Here is a 21,428-nt window from a genome sequence, read left to right as displayed (position 1 = left end):
GGGTGTTGCCAATCGAAGTGTGTATGTAATAATAGCAAGTATTTTATAGATAAAAAAAGAAACTCCACAATTAATTATTGGTATATCATGGATATCAGACATAAAACACTGTAATCAAATGTATGTGCTTACACGAAGAAACATACAAAACAAAAAAATACTTTCTAAACAAAAATCACACCCATCACAACCCTGTAATTAATTGTGCTGTTGTTATGGGTTGATTTGGTTCTGACATTAATTGTGCTCTTTTGTATCACATTATATTCCGAAGAGGAGGATGGGGATGGGTTCTAGGCCTAGTAGCCCTCGTCAGTGTTTCATCACTATGACGGATCCACTCGGACAATCTCCATGGTTTCTGCCATTTCCACTTGAATTGCAGCAGCCACTGATGATGACTTCTTTTCCATCTCCAAAGCTTTCCTCCTTGTGCTATGACTGCCAGTTTCTTCCCCATCGATAAATGCCCGATCGGGACCATCTGATGATGTCAAAAATAAAAACCTTTTTCTTAATCAAAACGATCCAAGGCTGCAACTCTATCAAGAACAGTGAGTGTGTGTGTGTACCTTCTTCATTGGGTGATTGTTAAATGCTGCAGTCCCATTGCCGGGGCTACTTACGATGCCAGCAGTGTACTTCAGTTGTTTCTGTGCTGGAACTGCTATAGGAGACAGAGGGGTTCCCGTTTCATCTATGCAATGCTTCAGTGAACCATTTGAAGAATTCATCTGGAAATGAATAAACCAAGAAGTTACAGAGATTAGATATCGCAACTTTGTGTATCGAGGGATTAGATATCGCTACCACTATGCATTGACGAACCATTGCCTAAAAAAACTAATACAGTCTGCACTTAAACATGAAAAGTTTCTCCTGAAAGCACACAATATATTTGTTGAACCACTCTTAGAAAAGGACGACAATGGGACCTACTGATAATCAGACATCCGTATCATAATCCAACTCAACATTCTAAGCATGGATCCTCATATTGGATCCATTAATGCTGTAGAATTGGGTGTGAAACAATATCGCCCTATAGTGTGCACAAATCTAATAATTGATCTTAATCTGAACAAAAAAATATTAGGTAGACAGGTCCTCGTATTGAATTGACAAGTTCAATGTCTACCATTCAATTCACCTTCAGGCCTCGGTCATCTTTTCATAGTTCATAATCCAGGATATGTTTGATGGTCACAACCTTAGTTGCAACACTTGATCTTTTAAGGTTGTGCTATTATGGTGTCACCAAACATCAATATGATCTTACCGGAGATGATGTGGCTAGTGCAATTGCAATAGCATGCTCTCTCAATTTTTGCTCTTTCTCCATTTCTTTTCTCTGTGCTTCACTGTGTCGAAGAAGACCGATGAGCTCATTCAATTGCTCTTTTAGTTCTTTGATATGAAGTTCCTTCTCCCTTAGTTGGCATCTGTTTCCACAAATGAAATCAATATCACACTGTTAAATTCATCCTATGAAATTAACATAGACGTCAATTAAGTGTTTTTTTTTTCTGAAGTTTAGCCAGCATTTTCCATTTATTTGCCTGATTTTTTAACTTAACAAAACCAAAAGTTTTCAGATTCAGATGATACTCTCTGTTCAATAGATCACTCGAATAAAAAAAAATATCATGATTTGCATTGCTAGTTAAATATAATATAACAACCTTGCATCTGCAGCAACATTAAACATGTACTGGAGCAGGCACTTTGCATCTCCTATGGACCGCAATTGGTTCCACCTTCCACGTCCTGCAAATGTATGTTCACGTTCCTCCGCCTCCAAAAGCTGGGAAGCCATTGCTATAAGTGTATTCGATGAGATGGTCACCATGTTCTCTAGTGAAGCAATTCTCGCTAATCGTGCATTAGGGGTCATAGACGATAACCTGATAAGGATGAAAATATTAATATAGAGAACTAGATCACCAATTTCTCAAATAAATTATTCCTATTGTTACTATAGAAGGATACCATATACATGTATATTAAATGCTATAAGGCCTAAAAATTATCTACCTAGAACTTCCGTTCTTTCCTCTTGGAGGACTAGCACTCCCAGACAAAGCTTCCTCTTGCTTAAAAAAAGAAAGCTCCTCTGCCAAGGTCGATCTCCTGAAGAAAGCCTAAAGGATTTGATCAGGAAAAATAACATGCTACAAAAGTGGAATTAAAAGATAAAAATAGCATCCATTTACATACATTTGACATTGTTTCTCATATTCATCCCTAACTTCATGCATATGTACCAAAACTTCAACCTCATGATCAAGCCACTGTTGCAAGGACTTCTCATTGATCTGAAGTTTAAGATTCGGGTCTTTATGTTCTAACTGTATTTATAATTATAGACTGAATTAAATGAATGTAGGTAAAGATCTGAATCACGTACCTGAATTATTGCCGAATTACCAATAGCAATGACTGGAAAATATAAGAATGACTAAGAATAGAAGTTTTGTGCAGGTTGCAAGGTAAATTCAAAATTCATATACCAGGGTTTTCTCGTGCTGAGGATTTTCGAGCTTCTAGCAACTCTTTCAACTTCTTGGTAGCCATTGCAGCCTCTTCTGTCTTCCTCTGAAGAACCTGCAGGAATGAAAAATTACCTGAATGAATATCATACAAACTGCTCCGATTGCAAAAAAATAATTGTAGCAATGTTTTCAATGAATATGCAGATCAAGATGAATATGCCCAGTAATAAGAAAAAGAATGAGTAGATGATCCAATTTCTTATTGGTAAAAAAATAATCACAATACAATCAAATACAAGTGGAAGGCTATTAATAGAGAAGTTCAACAACATCATGGCTAATATATAAGAACTATAATCAACCAGCAATTGAATTATCAGAGTTTGCACCATGTTCTGTGCAGGGTGCATTCAGTAATAAAAAATGAACTTTTTTTTTGTTGAATGCATCTATAAAATTATTTACTTAAGAACCAAACAAATGTATGTGTCATGTTGTATTATAGACATCAAAGGGTTTGAAAGCTTAAACATCAACAACAATGTGAAATTAGGAAGATCTACCACCTTGTCCATTTGAAAAAAATATTACGAAGAATCTTCTTTTTCCTCCTAAATGCACTATACATTTTGAGAGCTTAAACATCATGTTTTTCTCAAGTCAACCCACTGTTCAGCTTATTATATTGCATATCTGTTGGACATGATTTGACAACTAATTGTAAAAAAGACCAATATCCAAAGAGCTGGTAGTATGACTAACAATTGTAAGCTCCATCCTTTAAAATGAACCAGTAAATTCACTTTATGAGTAGAGCAGATATAATAGCCACACAGTATATCTTAAAACAGAAGAATAGAACTACATAAAATCCACATGCAGACAGGCTAACACTGAACAATATCTCAGTATATTAAAACATAACTAATCAAACTTCAATCTTAGCATGAACTTAAGAAAAAAAAAAGCATACAAAGGACTCCCTTCAGAGAAACATTCTACCATTTTTTGTCGCTGATTTAATGCTTGCAGTTTCCGACGTTCATACTCATTTCTCCTTCCCTCTTTCCTTAACTGATTGAGCCAGTGCATCAAAATGAAACTCAAATTTATAATCCAGAAAAAATTATACAGAAGAATGTAATAACCTAAAAGACACAAATAACTTACTTTTATAACAAAAGGTTAGATTATGAATTTATAATGCATGAGAAAAAATGCAATAACATGAGCGCCAAGCTAATTGATTGTTCTAGATGACTAGAAAAGGATGTATAAATTTAGGCTATTTGTTGGCATACTATCCAAAAGAAAATTTTCCTTATGCTATGCAAGTTGATGTTTCCTTTAAATAAAGCAATATCATGATAAAAGTTAACATCCAAATGCATGACAACATAGTGGTGTTTTAGGTCTGATAAGAGTAATGTTTTCTTACGAATGATAAAGTAGAAGAATGTAGTTCCAACTTCCAACAAAAGGAAAAATAGATAACTTAAATGAGATATGCTGCAACTAAAACAATTTAATAGATTTTCTATGCTTTACTAACACGAATCCTAAAGAGCATAATGCATGCCACTGCAAAAATACCTGTAGAAGTTCCTTCTCACGAGAAGCCTTCCACTGCCGAAACTGTTCTGCCTCTTGTTTTATCTTATGTTGCAATTGAACCTGCAGAATGAAACAGTATCAGTGCCAAACAAAAGAACCAGAATGGATTTGAATGGTGATAGAAGATATTTAGTTGAAAGAACAACCTTCTGAGCCTTAATGAATTGTATTTCATCTTGCAGCTTCTTTGCTGCTTCATCACTCCTTTGCTTTTGCTTTAGAAGTTGAACTTGGTTCTCTTGTTTCTTCTTGAGATTTATAATCTGTAAGAATAATTTGGCAAAAATGAAGTCTAGAAAATGGGATAAAAAAAAAGAAATATAATATAGTTTGGCTGCAAATCTATTAAAAAACCTATGGTAAAAAATCAAGGAAAAAAAAGTCACCTGTGCTTCTAGGGTCTTTAATTTCTGCAGGTAGTCATCTGGCAATTTGTGCATTTGTCCATCAGAGTTAGCAGAAAGGTTTTCCACTTCAGATAACAGCCTGTCTCTCTCTTGCTGAAATACTCCTCATTAGTTGCATGGATAAAGAAAAGCAGAAACTCAAAAATCTGTGTATGTTGCACTGAAGAAAATCTAATCAACCTGCACTGTTCTTTTTTCTTCCTCAAGCTCCATGAGCTTCTTTCCAAAGTGTTGCTTGAGAACAAGAGTGTCACATCCCCCAAAAGTTTTCATCTCAGACTGCAGACATAAAAAAAGTTGTCAGCTAGACACTCTTTATATAGAGAACTCAAGAAATTGTTGAATTGTACTGAATTATCCAAATGAACATTTGATAGAGGAAGCTAAAACATATTTGATACAAGTTAGAGATTGAAATCGATATACAAGAAAGAAAAAGAAAATCACAAACAAAATCATGTTGTCAATAATTCAATATTGACTCCACCCATCCTTATGTCTTAGTTAAGCTACACATGGATGGAACAGCCCAATAGTAATCAAAACTGAAAGACAGCAGCTAGCAAGAAAATTTCTGGAGAACCTTGCTGGTCTTTTATACCGTTTGAGGAATGAGCTCTTATCTGAAAGCACTAAGTGTTTGGGCCAAATGAAGTTGATATGCCAGTTAGCCCATCAGGCCCGGGTTGTGACATTTGATGTCAGAGTTGACCTAGTATTTGAGCATGGTGAGGGAGCTCGAGTAGGAAAGTGCTACTCGTGGATGAAATCAAAGGACTCGTCACAGCGTGGAGCCACCATTGGGCTATGCCTCACATGCACCATGCTAGGATTTGATTTGGGCTATGCTGAGCCTTAACAAGGATATCAAGTCCTTGAGTAGGTAAGATTAAAACATTCTAATTAGTCCCACATCAGAAGTGAGCAAGACTAAGATTGACTTATAAGGATCTGATGAGCATAATATTATTATCAACCTTAGCTTAAGCATTTTGACCAGTGGTTTGGGCCAAACAAAGTTGATAGGCCAATTAACCCATCAAGCTCTCTCTCTCTCTCTCTCTCTCTCATTTTTTCTCCTCCTCTTCCCACCTGCATTGCCATTGCCTCCTCCTACCGGTACGTATCACCACTACTACCTCCTCTTCCACCTCCATGTATGTCTTCTCCCCCACCTTTTCTCCCCTTCTTTAGGTGAATCCATGCCAAGCGACCAGGGGGTACCGACATATGGAATGTCCAACCGTACCAGTGTCATATCAATCCATCCAAGAGCCAACATTGGTACCAAACCGAGATTCAAAACCTCGATTGAGAATTCAAAATGACACATTTTTAAAAATGTGTTTTTCTTTTCCGAAAACATTATTAAGCACTCTAGTTACTGAAATCATGCTTATTTCAGCACCAATCTAACAAACTATAATTCAAAATTCAGATTAGTCAAAATGTTTAAGCATGAAGCATTGACTTTTTCTCTGAATTTTTTATTTGAATAACTGAAAAACATGAAATTGCAAGTGGGAAAACTGAAAATGCTTGAAAAGGATAACTTTAAACCTGTCTAAAACCAAAACAAAGCTGATTTGTAAAACCTTGACGGCTGACTCTACTAGCATCTATACGGCCATATCAAACCACTTGAAACATCATTCACCCACATATCTAAGGCTCACAAAGATGTTTCTTAAAGTACATAAACAGAAACCATTTTTTCTTTTTTTGCTAAAAAAGAAAGGTTGTTGCATTTATATTTATAAAGAACACAACCATTTGGTTGCAAATTCTTTCTGCAATCTTATCAGATGAACATTTAATTCTATAATCTGAGTGATAAATTTTGACACATGCATACTATATAAGCATACATAAATAATCTAGTAATACATGACAGGGACTACTATAACTTGTACACAAGTTTCTTTAGAATCGACAAGAAAGCAAGCATTATTACAAGATTTAATGGAAGTTTGTATCACCTCTTTCTGCTCCAGTTGCTTATTTAACTCATTCAACTCCTTGCCCATGGAGTCTTGCAACATTTCGTATTCCCATTCTTTGGCTATTTCTTCATCAAATTCCTTCGAACTATCACCTGCTGGCACAGCGACATTTAGGTTATGAAGTTGTAGAGCACAATAAATATTTAAGAATATATAATAGGATTGCAAAATAGTGAAGAGTTAAGACTGTCATCACAAAGTGTGTGAAAAGAATTGCCTCCGAGGTTCTTAGCCAGCTGGAAATTTAACCTTTCTGTGCTTTGCAAGCTCCTCTTCAGCCCTTCTGCTTTCACAAAGCAGGTTCTACCTTTCTGAAACCATAATTAAGAATGCCATTATCCCATTTATCAAATTGACAAAACTCCACAATTGAAAGATTTTTGGCCCCACTCAGTCAGAGTATAATCAGTTGCTAATAAGCCAAATTTAAAGGGTAAAAAGGTAAAAAGAGCAAGGTTCTGGCTCATATACTTGAAAATCTCTTTCGAAATGCTCACTAGCTTGTTGACCGTGGTACTCGCAGAGTTTCCTACAAAGATCTTCATTGGTAGCTTCCAGCCAAGAGATTCTCTCTTTAAGAGTCTACAGAACAAAAGCACACAGAGCTTATAGAGAGAACATCAAAAAATACTTATATAATGTTATAACAAGCATAATATAAAGACAAGCACAGAGGCCAAAATATGGCTGGTTGATCCACAGAAGGAATCTGCTCATTTGTTGCATTGTCTTGTACTTAGATGTCCTATTAGGCAATTGCACTTATTCTTTTCGGAACGGTCATGCGGGTGCTTGCTCAAAGGGATGACAATCAACTTGACGGCCTAAAACCTCTCTCGAGCCTTTTTTCAGGAAACATTCTAAATTCAAGCTTATGGTCCATGAACAATCCAATATAACATGAAAGAGAATCAACTATAGTGACACTATGCAAGTCATTGTATACTTATGTCTAAGGGACCAATTAGTGACCAATGGTAATGAACGCTCAGCAGAAGGAAAATGTTACCTGGACTTCATCAGATTCAGTTCCTACACCACGAGAACAGGCTAGCTCTGCTTGCAAGTATTCGATATGTTGGTGCATCCTTAGAATCTCATCTGATATTGGGTTCCTGTTGACCTGGTAAGAATTCACAAGATAAGGAAAGCACTTGCATGCAGAGAAAAATGAATCTCATTTCTAAAAAAGGATAATGATCTCTGCAAGATATCACCAAAGTCATAATCTCACAATGGGCTTATTCTCAATATTGCGAGCACGGTTAGCATACTTCAATGTGTTGAGTGTTTCCTCTGCATTGATATCAGCTGGGCTGATACATGCTGGAAGAATTAAAGACAACAGAAATTATAATCCTCAGCTTTAGAATCATAGGAGAAAGATCTGATGCTACAAACTAATATTCTTTAGATGATGTTCATGTGCATTGCAATCATCATGTAAAAATGATAATGTGATATGAAAGATATGATGTGTTATTTTACCAATATACTCAACAACAAACAATAAGCAGTTCCAAACTATACAGTATCAGGTACATGGATCCTTCCCTATCATTTATGGCAATACCTGCACAATTTGAGGATCATCACTTTCTTTGTTAATTATTTGTAATCAAGTCCTCTCTCTCACCCCTTCAATCTCTAATTTGAACTGCCTCACCTTCCATTCCAATTCAACTCCAGACCTTTTTGAAAGGTTTTCCTCTTTTATGAGTTGTTAGAACTATGGTTCGCCTTTCCGGTCCATACCGGTATACCGACCAACTGTTGGTATGGTATATATTGAACTGTACCGAGCACACCGACATATGATGCATGGGGATATATCGATGTACTGCTTGTACCAGTCTCCTATTAAACCGGTACATACCGCCCATACCGAGTAGTATATCGCAGTATGGCGAACCTTGGCTAGAACTAACTTTTAACTATTCTAGAATCATTTTCAGTAATTATTGTGGACATTCATTTCAATATTCTTATCTTTGTCAAGGTTCCTATTGCACTAAGATGTACTAATTAGTATTTTCTGACCAAGGACCAGTATTGGACCTTATAGGGAACTATTGACAATTGGTACTTATTTTATATGTACTATTTAAGTGATACCATGTGGCACAAGTTGGTAAACTGTCCGTAATACCAATTCCATACTAATCTAACAAGGGTCAGTTGCAATGCAATACTCCTCTTTTTCTTGTGTTCGGGAATTAACTAGCAAAATGATATAACATTAAATTAAAAAAGGAGTTACTATATTTAGCAATATCATGTAAGAAACTACAAGTGATTCAACAACAACAACAACAATAAAGCCATAAGTCTCAACTATTTCGGGTCGGCTATATGAATCTTTTGCCATCATTAAAATCGTCATTAAAATCTGTAAAAAGTCATATGTTTAGTTAAGTGATTCACTGCAAGCTATTGCATTGTTTTCACACTTTGTTATGCCTAAGATAACTCTACCAACCAATGTGGGACTAAGCAACTGCATACTTGTTTTCCAATTTGCAGAAGAAAAAAAACCCTTACTCTTTTACAGATCAAGCATTTTGTTTCTGGAGGTGTTGAATCATAACATAAAGAAAGAAAAGAGTATGTAGATATAATCATATCATTGGATTATATTGACAAATTCTGAACAACCAATCATACTATTATCTCAGTATGATGAAGGTTAGGTGGAAATGTCCCTACTGCCTTCTCTATTCTGCCACATGACCATAGACCAACAGACACCCCACAACTAGGCATAATGACATAGATGTAACAATTTCTCCCATGCACACTAGTTGAAAGTGTAGTTCCAGTAGCCCATAAAGTTGACACATCTAAGATCATGCATTTGCACATAGAAAACTAGTCTTTATTTGGTGACCACATGTCATGACAACCACTTGATGCAAGAGACAAAAATGTTGGGCAATTGCTGCAGGGGTTTTCAAGAGTTGTTATTTGCTATCAAGAATCGAATGTTGATCTGGAAGTGATACAGAAGTGACAAAATTATGATACATGTAAAGCTCCAGCAAGGCAAAAGGACCTAAGGATTTTTAGAGCCATCAGAACAAGTCACTCAAATGCTTTGGTAAGTCAGCTGAAGCAAGAGTAAAGAGGGCAAACAAATGGTAGCTAAACCATTGTTCGTCTTACCGGTCCGTATTGGTATGCCGACCAATTGTCGGTATGGTATGTACCAAGCCATACTAAGCGTACTGACACATGGTATATGGAAGCGTACCAATGTACCACTCATATCGGTCTTCTGTTAGATTGGTACAAACCGCCCATACCGAGCGGTATGCTACGGTATGACGAACGTTGGCTAAAACACATAGGGGTTCCGGACCTTACCTTCTAGCTGACCTTTTATGGGAACAAGATTATTAAGCTGTCTGATTGTGAATATTTTTGGGCACAAATAACAATCTAGGGGCTGAAGACCATTCCAACTTATCCCACAATATTACTGGTAGATGAGTTAGTAACAATTATCTCCTCTTACAGAGTAATATATTGTGGGTGGCACATGGCACAACCACCAAAATGGACATCTACCAACATAGAGAGGAATGACTCTTCTCGTAGTTGCTTGGTACACATCAAAAGTCCTTTCATTTACGTGCCAATGTGGTCAATGATGAGTCCACACTGGGTTGGGTCATATCAGCACCACGATCTGTTCAGCAATAGGAGGGCAAATCACCTATCATTCCACTCTGCTAATAGAATATATAATATCTGCAGTAAAAACAAGTGATTGTTCCTGCCATCTCCAAACAACAAAATGTATCCAATAAGGCGCATCAATACAAGAGTCACAATTCAGTAATAACTTGTGGCGAAGCATCAGATTAAAGAAAACCTCTTAGGACTATTAGATATGTTACCTATCATTACAGTCCTGCTATTTCCACCAAGAGAGTCCTGTCAAAATTAAAGTAGAAAATAGTTATAGAAGGAAATTTCCTTGTGAATGCCAGTGAAACTACATAGAGAAGTTTCCAAAATTCAGAAAGATGAATTGCTTCAACACAAAAAATTTGGAAAAGAGTATACTAAAAGCCATTGGCAAAGGCCCAACTGCAAATGCACAAAAAATGTCGAGAAGAATCAAATAGAAAAGTGGCAACAAAAGTGGTACTAAAGATGACTACACTCTATAAATCACATATACGAGTTCACCCTTCCACTCAAATTAGAAAAAGCAATGTCTTCTTGCATAATATGGATTCCAAACATTCATGATCTGTAATGTAAATGAGTCGAATTATTCATCCCTCAATCTATTAAAGAAATATCTTCCTAGTGATTATGAAAGACGTTCCACTAGAAATATTCTTGTTATTGCTTCAACATTATTTCCATTCGGATGTGGTAGTGTCATATTGGACAACTAAAAGCCTGCAGCATATTATGGTTTAAGCATAAAAAGGTTGGGAGAGAATTATCATGCAGAAGAAGCCTACCAATAATAATCCAAAAATTCTACAAAAAAGAAGGTTAATTTTATACCAATTACCAAATAACTATTGGCAACATGTACTAATTGTTAGCCTATTTTGGCATCTTCTATTAAGTGATAACTAGAAAATATTGAATGAGACCTAACCAGAGAAGTTTGTGATTAATACGTTGAAGTTGTCAGGAAAAATATTCTTTCCACAAAGAATTTAAATCGCAGTCTGATACTACTTTTTATAACCTATCAGATTTGAGTATGGTACTAGGACAATATACCGGCATGTACCATCCAGTATCATTGAATAAATTAATAATAAAATAAATGCAAAAATATGAGCTATATGTTTCAACAGCAACTAAAAGTTGTTGATAGCTATATAGCTCAACAATATAGCTTTCAACAGCAGCTAAAAGTTATTGATAACTGTCTCAACCTCCGCACAGCTTCCACCTCCGCCGCTGCTATCTCAGCATCCACCTCAACTCGTTGCTGCCACACCACTTCCTCAACGTATTGAGGCCATCACCTCTGCCTCCCTGGGTCACTCCTCTGATATACATAATCACATCCTCTTCATCATCATCATCTTCTTCTTCCTCTTCACCTCTTCCCCTCCTCTTTTCCCCTTCTCTTTGGTCTGGGCAGTACCAACCTATACTGAGTGTTGGGATACTGATCAGGTATGGTACGATACCATCCAGAAGCAAAACAATACTTTAAAACTTGAAGGCACTTTGAAATTCTTACTGTTACTAGAGATTAGGATCATTTTTTGGAGACCAAATTAAACTATTAATGTTTTTTGTGCTTCTCATACCATAACTTCACCTGCTAACTTGAACAATTTGTTCTAAAATGGGTATCAAATTTAGGCTTCAGATTTTCAGAAGTCAAACATCCAACTAATACCTTCCCCTTGTTTCCTCAATCCTCATTAAACTATTGTACAACCAAGCATCTGCTTTTGCAATCCAACCTATGTAACTTCCCTTCTCATGGAAGTTACCTCAGTTGTACCTATTGGTGCCAATAAAAATTAGGATCATATTACAAATATGTCATGTAGGACAGCTTGCCCAGCAAGTTCTGAGTAACTTTATGATCAGCTCAGAGTTACAATGTCTATACCATTATTGCAAAGAGAAGCCAAACTAGCTACAGGTCCAAATGGTATCTAACTATGATCTACAATAAAGGTTGATCGTTTTTATGATTGGATTACAAACTAGAATAACTGCATTTTATATCCTACCTACAGTTTAATTATTGCTTCATTCAAACCTAAACATATAACAACCTAATGCTCATTTCTTATTTTCATATATCTAAATTTTCTTAAAATTAGTTTATGAACATCCTAGAAATGTTGATTAACCGAATGAAGATATCAGATGCATGTTGCGTACATATTCTTATGTTGAATTGGTTAAATGCATCATCGGAAGAACCGAAGAACATTACAGAACCTGCAAGAGTCGAGTAAGTTTGCTATCACGATAAGGAACATGGGCACCTTCTTTACGCTTTTTCTCATCTCCAAGAGCACTTATGACATTGCCAAGAGCTAAGAGACCCTTGTTGATATGAACCCCTGGAGTAAGCAAGCAGATGATATCAAGAGTAATTTGCATAAATCTAAAAGTGATCATAGGCAATAATGCATCAAGGGCCCAGTTAGGTACCTTCTTTAAATCGGAGACCATCTGAACCTGTTCTCTTAGCACGCTCTGATCCAGCAAGATCTACCAAATGGAGCTTTGCACAAAGATAATCATCAGTTATATCCCCAATAGGAGCACTGTCAGCAGTGGAAATTGGGCCAAGTTTGCGCATCTGCTCCAATGTGATTGTGAAGATGGCATGGGAACGACTATTCCAGGATGAAATTACATAAATGTTATTGACAGAATCACACAGTTTCAATTATATCACTAGAAATTTCTGCATCTCTTGCATCAAGAATCTTTGAAGATGATGAAATGAAAGGGACAAATCCACCCCGATATTTTAATTGTTCTTGAGCGATTTTGGAGCAAAACTACCATGGATTTATTGAAAAGAACATACTGCTTCCATTCACATTTAAAAGTCAATTCTATGTCAACAATAATTTGATTCTCAATAGTACGAAACTAGAAGGATAAGCTAGTACCAAATCAAAAGGTTATTGCCTGTCCTTTCCGCAAATGCTGTGATGAGTCTCCAATACATTTATTTTTTGAGTGCAGATTTGCTAGACAGCTATGGGTGAGACAATGGGAATGTTCTAATCTGGATATCAATGATATAGAGGACTGGTATAACTGGAGCTGGCTGGACAGAGGTAGTACCAGCCATCCTGGAGAGGAGGAGCTATTCCGAACAGTTATTGACAACTCCCTGTGCCAACTTTGGTGAAACCATAATGAATGCCACTAACGCAACCACCAGGTCAGGGCGGAGACCCTTATAAGAAGGTGGCAGCCACCACTTATGATTTCTTAAGGGCCCAGCTGAACTCTGAGGGGTGATCTTCTTCAGTCCCTTTTAGGAGACATGAATGTAACATTAGGCAGTGCCTAATAATCGAATGTGATGACTCTTTTAGTCCTCCTTTGGCTGCTGCATTTACAGGTTGTGTTGCCAAAAACGGCAAACGTTAGCTGGTGGGAGCAGGGAGTGCTGGAGTCAAGGCTAACAGCCCCATTCAAGCAGAAAGCATGGCCATTCGGGGAGCACCATACAGGACCAAGGAGGAAGGCTAGCAGAATATTGTGCACCATACTGACTCATTGGAATGGACAAACTTTTTGGGCAAAATCGATCAGGTACCTTGGTACCTGAAGTGTTTGTACAAAGACATTATGATGTTGGCTAGTGAGGTCAACATAAATAGCTTCCTACATTTGTCCAGAGAATGCAATGTAATGGCGCATAGCATAGACTAGCTAGCTGGGGGAAGGGGGCAAAACAATGTATTCTCGTGGGGTGTTGTTTTTGGCTGGCAGTCGATACCAAAATTTGGATGTTTAACTTTCAGTAATCAATAGAAGTTCTGCTTTTCTTTCAAAAGAAAGAAGAATCAGGAACACCAAATGGGCAGGATTGTGCTAAAATTCGTTTTTAATAGTATGACATTTATATATGGTACTGATACAAAAAGATCCTGTGAAAAATTAGCAAAGTAATACAAGAAGTATTCAAGAAGGACCAGATTAAATTTAAAAGGCACTTTAGTTTTCGAGAACATAGCATAGCATATGGTCCTAACCTTGACTGGTTGTTCATGTTTGTGCTTCCAGTTGCACGATTCGATGAACCTTGCTCTAGACATCCAGTCATTTCCTTTCGAGTGCTAACATCAATTTCAGTGGACCCAGAAAGTGTTATTACACCGTTTGAACCCTCACGTATATGTACAGGAGGTTTCCCAGGTATTGCCGCCTTCCCTACTTGTCCATTACAAGCCTCAAGTTTGCCAACAGTTGCAGAATCTAGCAAGTCTCTCACTTCTTCCTTCAAAATCTTCACAACCAAAAATTATGTTCTCAGCATTAGATGATAGTATGCTTTTACAACTGCAATAATAACAAGTGCAACACCATCAAACTAATTCATATATATGAAAAAGCTAAGAGTCTGAGGGTGAGCTTATGATGACAGATGATGTTGCCAAAAAGTGAGCAGTTGAAATCATGAAACATACCCATGATAAATGTAATATAAATATGGCATCTTTATAGACAATTCATAATTCCAAATAACATCCATTAAACAACAAAGTTAACTTCTTGCTCAAACTAGAATAATAACAAAAAAATTTGTGTACAAGGGAAGTGAACAATACAATGAACAATCACATAAGATGAGTGATAAGACCCTAAAGGTCTTATCGTAAGCTCTGATACCAAATGATAAGACCCTAAAGTCTTATCGTAGGAGAAAGGGGAGAAATGGGGATGATAATGATCGCTTCGAGGGGATCGGCCCTCCTTGATCACTTCGAGGGGATCAGCCTCCTAGGGTTTGTCCAAAGACAGAATAGTATTTTTCATTGATTACCGAAAAGAAGTAGTTACGTCCCTATTTATAGAGTTCCACCCAGGGTCCATCAGGACTTGAACTCTAATAATAAATAAATATTAAATAAACCTCTACTTGACTCTAACTGAACCAAACCGACTCAATAAACAACTGGACTAAATGGACTCAATGAACATTATTCAAAAGCTCAGAAAAAAGATCCTAACAATGAGGATCAGAAGAACATTTGGGAGTTGGGACTACCCAAATTCATGTTTGGTAACGTCTTACAAACGGACAGGACGGATATTGTTCCCAAGATAGCACCAACAAGGATGTAAAATCATTAGCGAGCATTCACAGCAGATCTAATGACTGACTGGTATCTGATTACACGTGTTTCGAAGGGGTTATTGGTCTTAGAATGTCTACTATGAGAGATAATTTAGCAAGCTTGGGCCTCTAAAAACTAGAAGTCCAAAGTATTAAAGCTCCGATGTTGAACAAGAAATTTTAATCCCTAAATAAATTCAGCATCAATTAATTCTTTCACATGGATATCGACATAAACCATTTCAGTTTCCACTTTGCACACCATAAAAGTAAGGTTTACTAAGAAGCTAGGTAAAGGCCCATTACTTCACGATTTGTGGTGAGCCTGAGCTTAAGAACAAGATAGTGCCTAGTCAGAATGTGTAATGTAAAGCCGTCAGATGTTAACCTTGTTTAACCTTAAATTACATAACCTAACTGCTATAAAGGATTAACTGCTAGCCAAAACAAATAATTTAAGCAGATTCTATCACAATCGCAGCTAGCATATTATCAACTATAAAACGGCCCATCATTAAAATCTATTTAAGGTGTTTGCAAATATAATTGGCTAAACGATTGATTTAACTCCAGCAGTAGGTTCAATCCAGAATTGAGACTAGTTTTTGACGGTTCTAGAGGAAGTGTGCGGCGATCCAAATATTTCTGAATGATTTTGACTTTTCTATATATCTTAAAATGGTCCAGGTATATAGTTTTTTGATATTATATAGACTATAGAGCTCCAACATCTAAAACATCAAGAGTTTATTTAGATAAATTTTAGAAATCCCAATATGTAGAAAACCTAATTGAGGCAGAACTGGAGGAAGTTTAGTGCATTAAGATAAAAAAAATTAGCATAGCTGACAATCAAAAGAGAACAGCAAGTGAGATGTTTTCTGTCAAAATAAAATCTCTGTCTGGCTTCTGGCCCTTTCTCTTCTCTCAGATTTTTATCTTTTCTGTACTCTTCCGCAATCTAACTCCTTTAACAGTCTATCCTATTTGCTCTTGTATTCAAAAAGAGAAACTAGTTTAAAGAAAGAGTAGTTTTTACCTCAATGAATGAGACACGCAATTGGAATTCCACTTGATGCTTCAAGGCATCAATCTTGCTAAATAGTGCATTCATAACTAGTGGGATAATCCCAGTATGGGAACCATCTCTGCATCCAGTCCCCATGGTGTATGTCTTCCCTGACCCTGTCTGTGGCACATCATAGATGTCAGATGATAAAAAGAATTTTGAAGCATACATCATATAAAATGTTATTTCATCCGTCAAGTAAAACAAAAAGTAGCCTAAGAGTAAGACACTACTACTTAACCTGGCCATATGCGAGAACAGTAGCATTATATCCTTGAAACAAACCATCAACCAGTGAAGCAACACATTCTTCAAACATGGCTGATGTTGGAGAACCTGTACCCCCGTAGACATGATCGAAGGTAAAAGAATGGGTTCCTATTTGCACCTGCATATCAAATGCATTTGATGAAGATGGACTTTGATTGGAAAGTACAGGTTGCAATATGACTTTGGAAAACTCAGTCATAGATAAGAAAACTCTGTGATTTGTTTTCTAAAAATAGCAGCAAAAGTTCTTTTGGTTTCCATGTTGTATAAAGTATTAGTTATGATTGGATCATGTTCCTTTGCTGATTCAAGCACCCAGTTTCTTCAGATTTATCATAACTAAACAGGCAAAAATCCCCTAGATTCGCTCCAACGGAAATGGGATCCCCCTCCACTCTGTACTGCTGCTTAGGACCCCCACCCCTCGAAAATGCAAATTAAACCAACCTTCATTGTTGATCATGTTAATGTCCTCAGAATGCAAACCTACACAAACTGCATTGATTTATAATTGACCTGAAAGAAAGCCTTTTTGGGTCTTCCCTATGTGATTCAAGAGTCGAGAACTTGAAATTTTTGTAGCAATGAGAAAACAAAGTTCTTGGAGGAAACAGAACATCAACTATAGCAAATCAACCGAAAATAGTTTGCATATGAGTCATAAATCTAAACAGAATAGTGGAGAACTGGATATGGAACTGTACAATCTGCAAATGGGCCAATGATCGAAAAAGATCTTGATGGGACTCCCTAAGATACAATAGTGCTAAAGCAACAAGAGAAAAAAAAAAACAAATGCAAGATCATTACCGTGGAAGCTTGGAAAACAAGTCAAATCTATTAAGCACAGAAATTTGTGATGAAAAGGACCAGAACAGGATCAACCCTAGGAATGTTGAAACCCTTGCACATGCACAGAAATAGATATGCAAAGGGGAGTGTAGGCATCATCACTTAACCACATGAAACAGGATATCGCACTACAATAGCAGGAATAACATGAGAAATGGGTGACACCGCTGAAGATAAGCGAGCTTAAACAAGAATAACAGGGCAGATAATAAGACCTAATTGTGACAGAACTGCCCTATATCTTCACAGAAAAGAGAAAGATCTCAGTCATTTTCCATGACAATCATCCAGGAAAACAAGAAAAAGAAACAACTAAAATTACAAGTAATGACAAAGAAAAGTCATAATTAAAGAAACTACACAAAAACCAAAGCCACATATTGAGAGGAGGGGATTCTGATCCAAGAATACAGGAACGACATGATGATTCAAAAGGCTTCTTCATAAGCTGGAATCAGAAGCAGATTAGATCTCCAACATAGTTGGCTGAAAAATTGCTGGCAGATGATCCAACAATGACCGAGAACACCTTCGTTATCAAACCGTCCAATGACCACAAGAAATCGATCTAACAGAAATTTGATTCAGAAGACCAAGAAGCAAGAACCTGCGGCTTCCCAGGGACGACGGTGACACACTCCTTGCAATTCTGCAGCCGCTCGTCCCCGACGAGCGGCCGGATGTGGACGGCGACCTTGACGCAACAATGCTCACCGTTCTCCATCCCGACCTTTCCTCGAGAACCCACACCAAAACCAGCGATCGAAATGCGGCAAACGAGGTTCCTCTTTCCCTCGAGAACAAGGCAGCGAGGATTCAAGAAGGCCACGAGACCCTGCGACTTCCTCGAGAACACAACTGTACTCTTCTCAAGAACAAGGCGCGGGGACGGTTCAAGAAGGCCACAAGATTTGCGACGTTCTCAAGAACCCACCACGACCAACGGCGACGAAGGTCGTTTCCTTACTGCCGAGAGGAGGGGGTCGGTTCAAGAAGACCACAAAACCTGCGACTTCCTCAACAACCCACTTCCAAGAAAGTTACAGCGATCAAGGCTCCCCTCTCCCTCTCCAGAACCTACGAGCGTTAGCAGCGAACAAGGTTGCCCCTTTATTGCTCTCAAGAACAGGGGCTCAAACGAAGAGGAATGAACGAATGCCCCAAGGAAAAGTGGAAAGGAAGAAAGAGAGCGAAACGACGGTTTGTGAGAGAGAAAGAAGCAGAAGCAGAAGAAAGATTAGGATGGAATCGAAGTCGAGACTCGACGACAGTAGTCGCGGCAACGACCGCCATGGATCATCATGCTTTCTAGAGCTTCACTACAGAGTCCTCCTCTCTCCCACACACACCCTTTTTCTCTCGCGGTAATAAGAGGTGGGATCGAACCGGGGACAGTTTACGGTTTTTAGAGCGGCTCGGAGGAGGAGGAGGAGGAGGTGGTGGACGTGGTGGTGGGTGATGCACTGCACACATTATTAGTGGCAGTGATTACGACTGACGACCACCGTCACTGCTACATCGACAGGCCTCCGCTGCTGCTGCTGCTGCAAGCAAAAAGTGTCGTTCGTGTACTTTAAGACTTGCTGTGCTGCTGCAATAATGACATGGCATCTCCTCTTGATGCCACCGTTGGTCAACAGCTGATGCAATTCTTCTCTCCTCAATCTAAGAGCAACAACAGCAGAAACAACATCGATAGAAGGGTGATGATAAAAAGATGTGATCGAGCAATTCTTCTCTCCTCGAAGCCCTCTCAACCAGTGGATGATCCCCATTCGATATCATCTTGCTCGGTCATCTCACCAAATCAAAATATCCATCGCTCTATGATCCACTTGGTTTGTGAAACAAGATACGACTCAAAAATTACTACTTTAAACTTCACAATAATCCAAACAGTAGATTCATCTAGCTTTTATCTTCGATTCACGCGGTATTTTAGAATCTAAGCATCACATCACATGGAAAGCTTTGTGGTTCTGCTAGGTGCCCAAGCTAAACCACTAATGTATTCCTTGGTTTCAGCCTCAGCTCTGTCCTACTTCCATGGAAGCCTATAAACAAAAGTTGGCTGGGAGTTTGGGCCAATAAATTTTCTGTGTCTCGGAGAGTGAGTGAGTGGCTCTTCTTCTCCTCGTTAAGGAATCTAAACTTTGTCTGTAGATTAATTGAAATATCGAGACATGGATGTACAACAATCGTGTTATCTTCTTGGCATTATAAATGTTGATGTGGCTTGGACGTGACAAGTAGAGGACCATTGGCGCTGTACCCAATGGCACAGTTAGCTGGACCGGAAGGACGGAAGGACGCAGTACTGGACAAGTAAATGGTGGGGGGGCTCAAATAAGCCGGCCTTGTTCTTGTTGCGGGACATGGCTCAAATGCATTTGGCGACGCATCCGCTCTGCTGCACTCGTAATCCATGTTCTGATGGGGAAAATGTCCACACCAGAGGATCTGGATGCACCACCTGAAGCGTGCAGCGTGCAGCGTGCAGCGTGCAGTACCACCGAACGAGGAAGCATTCCCCATTCATCTATCGTTTTCTAAAAAGCTCTTCGTTAGCTACATACACTCTGAAGCTTGATGGAAATCCAAGGCGTTTTGTATGAGAGTAGTTGTCCGTCCGGTTCATGACAAGCGGAGATGACCATTCTGTCTATCCTTTATTGCATGGACCAGCTGCACAGCACAGCACAGCTTGCCGGTGGTGACGCAAAGAAAAGCACTTCGCCCCAGAAAAAAAAGATAAAAAGGGGAACACCAACCGGGAACTCATCCCCACCACCGCACATGCGAGCATGCAGGGGCAAGTTTCCCCTCTGAAATAGAAAAAAAAGGGGGGGGGGGGGGGAGAGTGGGCTGTGAGATGAGCAAGGAGGCATGTCAACATTGATTGTCGTTGCATCTCATGGGAATACGATGCCTCCCTCCATGTCTTCTGCAAGAAACCTGCAAAATGAGAGGAAAAGGTGGAGCCATTGGCTGTAAGGTGAACAGTGATCATGGCTTTGGCCGAAAGCCATCAAGGTTTCTTTCTTTTTCTTTTACAGTGCCTTTTGTGCAATAAAGTCAGTCCAAGTGCTACCGAATCTCTTCGCTAATCTGATGATCTTTGTGTGACACACAGGTCATTCTTTTGTCCCATCACAAGAACACAACCGGTAAGACGATTCACAGAATGAAGAACACGCGGGAAACAAGCCAGAAGCATCTCAAAGCAGTCATCTTGCTGTCGATGTCGTCGCTGTTCTAGTCTTTCGATGGCATAGTGATACTCCATGATGTCTTTTAGCTACCTTGAACAAACGTGGAGAGAGGGAGAGACAGAGAGAGGAACACGTGATTTGGAATCTCGGTGCGGAGAAGAAGGCAGCGTGGCTTCTCACATCACCTTGCTTGTGCTCCTTTTATCCTCTCTCTCTCTCGCACACACCCGACCAACAGAAGGTCGTGAGAGAAGGAACGAGCTCTTTCTTTGTCTCCATGACCATCTCTTGTGCATCTAAATAATTTAGGTTGTGCTGTGGGCAAAAGACACAGAAATTAGAGGTTCAGAGTTCGATACGTGGGAAGCATCCATGCATACATCAGTGTGTCTTTCTTAACAAAACAATCTCAGTAATTCATTAATTATGCTAATCATGCACCTCATGTAGATCATTGATTATTAGCAAAGCTAGCTAGTCTGTGAATCAACAACCACATATGATCACCAATGATGGCATAGCATTCACACATTATGCACAAGAACACCATCATTTGCCCTGTACAAGGGTTTCTTCTAGTGTAACAATCCTTTGCCTTTTTATGAATTTAATGTCTTGTATTCCCTTTGTCTTGATGATGGCAGCTAGCTTTTCTACCTTCGACCGGTGCAGCTCATCGATGTGCCGATAACTTTGACCA

The 21,428-nt window shown here is 38.5% G+C and overlaps 1 protein-coding gene across 2 annotated transcripts; it reads right to left on the bottom strand.

The window, feature by feature from the left end:
- Positions 1-63: 63 nt before the first annotated feature.
- On the bottom strand, positions 64-19,194 carry LOC135582719 (kinesin-like protein KIN-4A). 2 transcript variants are annotated; one of them, XM_065180942.1, is made up of 25 exons: positions 18,124-19,178; positions 16,636-16,782; positions 16,365-16,514; positions 14,241-14,494; positions 12,673-12,860; positions 12,457-12,581; positions 10,416-10,452; positions 7,751-7,842; positions 7,526-7,639; positions 6,988-7,098; positions 6,734-6,827; positions 6,493-6,608; positions 4,694-4,792; positions 4,493-4,606; positions 4,253-4,369; positions 4,086-4,166; positions 3,495-3,566; positions 2,511-2,604; positions 2,408-2,439; positions 2,218-2,315; positions 2,035-2,130; positions 1,683-1,904; positions 1,280-1,442; positions 573-734; positions 64-484 (listed from the first exon to the last, which is right to left on the bottom strand). In XM_065180942.1, the coding sequence occupies exons 1-25, from the start codon at positions 18,238-18,240 to the stop codon at positions 257-259; spliced, it is 3,123 nt and encodes a 1,040-aa protein (XP_065037014.1). In that variant the 5' UTR covers positions 18,241-19,178; the 3' UTR covers positions 64-256. The 2 variants fall into 2 exon arrangements, with proteins under 2 accessions (XP_065037014.1, XP_065037059.1); XM_065180987.1 differs by lacking the exons at positions 64-484; positions 573-734; positions 1,280-1,442 and having other exon boundaries at positions 1,755-1,904; positions 2,035-2,141; positions 18,124-19,194.
- Between the last annotated feature and the right edge of the window lie 2,234 nt (positions 19,195-21,428).

Source organism: Musa acuminata, chromosome BXJ1-1 (assembly GCF_036884655.1).
Source record: "Musa acuminata AAA Group cultivar baxijiao chromosome BXJ1-1, Cavendish_Baxijiao_AAA, whole genome shotgun sequence".
NCBI lineage: Eukaryota > Viridiplantae > Streptophyta > Magnoliopsida > Zingiberales > Musaceae > Musa > Musa acuminata.
The sequence above is the reverse complement of the archived record's forward strand: the minus strand, read 5'-3'. Positions and strand labels throughout refer to the sequence as shown.